The 4,352-nt window shown below is 47.4% G+C and overlaps 1 protein-coding gene across 1 annotated transcript in view; it reads left to right on the top strand.

The window, feature by feature from the left end:
• Window positions 1-1,811: 1,811 nt before the first annotated feature.
• T265_11255 (hypothetical protein) overlaps window positions 1,812-4,352 on the top strand; it is a gene marked incomplete at both ends in the record, with an annotated part of 41,576 nt that continues 39,035 nt past the window's right edge. The window contains 6 exons of the mRNA XM_009177862.1: window positions 1,812-1,940; window positions 1,976-2,125; window positions 2,158-2,430; window positions 2,466-2,684; window positions 2,720-3,046; window positions 3,081-3,152. Coding sequence (XP_009176126.1) covers window positions 1,812-1,940; window positions 1,976-2,125; window positions 2,158-2,430; window positions 2,466-2,684; window positions 2,720-3,046; window positions 3,081-3,152 — 1,170 coding nt within the window. The remainder of the gene's footprint in view (window positions 1,941-1,975; window positions 2,126-2,157; window positions 2,431-2,465; window positions 2,685-2,719; window positions 3,047-3,080; window positions 3,153-4,352) is intronic.

Genomic DNA, 4,352 nt, shown 5'->3' with positions numbered 1-4,352 from the left:
TGTAGCTAAATAAAATCGACAGCTCGATCTTCCTCATAGAAACTCGTAGTCCTCACATACTCAACTACATTGGCAATCTAGCCAAAATCACCACCATTCTGGGCTTAATCCAACTCATCGTTCATGTCGAAGCATTGCAACCCACCTTCACTTCTGAAACCATCGACTATTTACGAATAAATGAGCTAGTAAGATAGCCAAACCTGATGCGAGCCAACTGTCCCAGATAATAATGAGGATCTAGCTGAAGACTGCAACGACATATTATTCAGTGGAAATCCCCGGTGCACAACCAAAAAATCGCTCTGTAACCAGCGCCTCACGGATTTGCCAACACCGACCCACACGAGCTATGGTTTTGGGACACGTAAAACCACTTTGATTCCGCTTCTCAAACAGGACAGGTCTCCCAGCCATACAAAAGAACAGCCCGTACTGCAGCCTGGTACACACGTTTCTTGATGCGGATGTGCCGCCTTGACGCCATAGGTGTTTCAAAATAGCAAACGCAACCCGAACATTGCAGGTTTGTGCACTGACCCCGTCTGTCACAATACAATCAAGACCAATGCAACTTCGGATGTTAATAAAACGCTGAACCACACTACTGGTCCAACCGGATAAGAAAAATAACTGTGATCATATATGAGCGTTGTTCTGCCTTTGGGGATTTCCACAGCCGACCAAAAATACCCCCTCCTCACATAATCGTACATCAAAGCCAAATCATCTCAAAAATGACGTCCGTTACGGGGCTGTCCAGGAACCGAGGTGTATCAGTGCAACGATGACATGGCACTGCTGTACCCAGTCTGATAGCACACCACCAACTATGCCGTTCTGTCTCTTGACTTTTACCATATCACCCACTTGCTCCATTACCTGCGACTCCAAACGAACTCACGCTTCATTCTGACCAACCTTATGATCATGCCTGACGGGACACCACCCACCTGTTGGAAATAGACATCTTTATGATGACGTGACACTTTGTGGGTACAAAGTGCCCTCAAATGGACAGAATGACTTTGGTCATTTCATCCAAAAACACACGCCCTTTCCTCATCTTCAAAGATGAGAGCGATTTCTGCATACTCCAGATGGACAAGATTTTTCCGAAAAGATACGTGGAACCCGTGTCCAAAAGACACTTCAGCTTTCGTCTCATTATCTCGTCTGTTACGAAATAAAGTGGGAATGGAGGTCAGGCGCTCTCGACGGACACAACTTTGTGTACGGAAGCTTTCGGAGTGCCCAATATATTTCCGTATAATGTCCACCCCTTCTGCACCTCCTGTCCACGAGACTCAAAGGGCCGTACGTTTAACAGCTCCCACTTCAACTGCACAATATCTCCCCAAAATATACTCCTTCCGCGTGATAAACCTCACAATGCACCTTTTGCAGTGAAAGAAGGGAAAACTGACTCCGATCTCAGCCTGCCCTGGTTGCAACATACATCCCGTATGTGACCATGAAAAGGGTATGCATTCGTACTCAAGACCGTTCGGAACGGCGAAAAATTTGGGAAAATTTTCAAACTTGATAGCCAAGTTGCGAAAGCGCTCTACATGTCGTGACATCCGGACTTAACTTAATGCCCCCAATTGCATCGCATATTTTGCGCAGCGTCATGTCACAGTGGGCCAAGAAGCGCTCTGTTCCCAAGAATCCTTGCAGCTTCACAGCGGTTTGAAAATTTCAACGTCAATCTAAATGTCCTGTGGCCTAGTGATCCTATTGGTCCGCTGGCGTGATGACCTAGGGTCACGGGGACAGCGTGGCTGCAGTTGCGCGCGCTGGTCGGTAGGATGCAGCGGTCATTGCTGAACTTCTTTTCTCGTGCTTCCAAAACATCTCTACAGACTCTTGATCAAGTGCCAAATGAAGTCAACGTTACCGAAAGTGCCATTCAGCCGATGGGGTGCGGACAAGTGGACGTAAGCTTTCTCATACTTTCTACAGCAACCGTAAGTTCGAGGAGGATCTACCAATGAAGTTCTCACGTTCTGGACGTAAAAGATCTATAATAGAGTCCAGCGACGAAGAGGACTCATCGTGCGTTGTAAACACAGCATCTAAGGAAAATTTTAAACCCTCGTTCAACCGGAATAAAGAATCACGTGTATGTCCTATTTCGCATTTTCATTAAGGCAGTTATCGGGATTTTCTTGCAGCTCCCCGAAACTGCCACGGACATCAATTACGAGTGACTCAGATACGCTTTCCAGGAGCCTGAATGAGACAATTGGGGATAATACTGTTGAGGCCTCGGATGTTAATGGTTCGTTCATTGACGAGGAGTCCGTGCCCTGGGAGCATTTGAAGCTACCGTTTCTAAAGAAAGAAAATCTTATGGACTCTGCTAGACGGAAACCCAATCATCCAGATTATGATCCACGAACCTTGTTCGTGCCTGGAGATTTTCTGGTAAATTGCCCCATCTTATTTTGTCGCTTTCCTAGGCGAAACAGTCTCCCGGTATGCGGCAGTGGTGGGAACTGAAATCAAAGTATGCTGACGCGATTTTGTTTTTCAAAGTTGGGAAATTTTATGAAATGTACCATATGGACGCTGCGGTGGGGGTCGAACACTTGGGATTAGTCTACATGAAGGGTTCATTCGCTCATTGCGGATTTCCCGAAATCGCCTTCTCGAGGATGTCCGAACAATTGGTTAAAAAGGTGGTCTCACTTTTTGCTGGCTAATAAATACACAGGGCTACAAGGTTGCTAGGGTTGAGCAGACGGAGTCCGTAGACGCCATGACTGAGCGTACTCGGGGAAGGCCGGGATCGGAGAAGGTTGTGAAGCGAGAAGTTTGCCAGCTTTCAACTCCAGGAACGTGTACCACAAGTATGCGAACTGAGTTGTCGTACTCCTCCAATCCGGCGTTATCGGATTCCGAAGACGGTGCCGTATCAACAGAGGCACTTGACACTGCCCCGGAAAGCTTTCTTTTGGCCATAGGGGAGGAGACATCCAACGAAAGCAGCGAGCACGTATTTGGGGTGGCCTTGTTGAATGCAACTAATGGTACTATTCTGGTAGGTTAACTAATATTTTTTACATTACCTCCAGATGGGGCAATTCTGTGACGACCGGCACTGTGGGAGGCTTCGAACATTAATCTCACACTACTTCCCCAGTCAGGTACGTATGGTCAGCCTGCTTACACTATTTTCTGTTAATATATCCATACTCACTGGCTTTAAAAGACGTCCATCATTGCTTACATTGACCTATGAGGACCAGGAGTTCATCTGGACTTCTGCATGGCTTACTTGAGCTTTGGTATAGCGTCACGATCAAGACAGCCATTTGGTCAAGGTATGAACTTACGGATCAGAAGGTCCGCGTTTCGACCTCAAACCCTGTATCTCGACTGCCTCTGTCTAGGCTTAGGCTACCTGCCAGTATTTCAGCCTTCGAGCTTCTTTTGGGCTGCATGGCAGCTATGCACCGCAAGTGTACCAGCTCAAATTATCATTTACACTTATCATTTACACTTTTCAGACATCACATAGATAAAGTCAACAGGTATATGAATTTGGGGCGTTCCATTACATATGGGAAGGTGCTGCGAAGCTCCCAGAGTGGACTGAGAGGTTGCCATCAGGGTACAGACATGAAAAACCTCCGGCGAAATGGAGGTCTCACATAAACGGCGTTTCTACAATGCCATCTTGCTTGCAGTGGTCCTTTATACCCAAAAACTTCGGTCATGCATCCTAGAGAGCATCATAGGCAAATGCAGTAACGTCAGTCTTGACGCTGATGACTGAGTACCGTACAAGCATAACTTATCTAACTATGTTTGAAGCATCATAGTGGAAAGATGAAAAATGGTGGGTGGGGAAGAGGGCATGGGGCTAGATCATCACAAGGATTCTGGGGTGCTTCAAAGCCCTACGTCAGGCAACTCGGAAAAACTGATAGCCCGAAGACCACTGACATCGGCGAGATGGACCAAGTGGTTAGAGCGCAAATTCACTGACCGGCAGGTCCGTGGTTCGAACCCGACCTCTGCCACTCGACTTCCCCTGTCTAGGCTTGGATGACCTGGCAGTATCCCAGCCCTCGTGCCTCTTTCCTGTGGCATGGCAGCTAGGCACCGAAAGAGTGCTACAGCTGAACGGTATACTGACGTCGATCAGCTCCCATTCCTTGCACTGTCTCCAGCCAATTACAGAAGGGCTCACGGGGTCCCTATCCTGGAAGCCGGACTGCGTCGACAACACCTTAACCCTTAGTGATCTCTTTCGCATCTTTCTGACACGTCATCATCATCATCATCAATGACAGCAACATCAGTGTTGGCACTGATGCTTCACTGCCGCACAACCATAAAGT

This window comes from Opisthorchis viverrini, assembly GCF_000715545.1.
Source record: "Opisthorchis viverrini unplaced genomic scaffold opera_v5_464, whole genome shotgun sequence".
NCBI lineage: Eukaryota > Metazoa > Platyhelminthes > Trematoda > Opisthorchiida > Opisthorchiidae > Opisthorchis > Opisthorchis viverrini.
The sequence above is the reverse complement of the archived record's forward strand: the minus strand, read 5'-3'. Positions and strand labels throughout refer to the sequence as shown.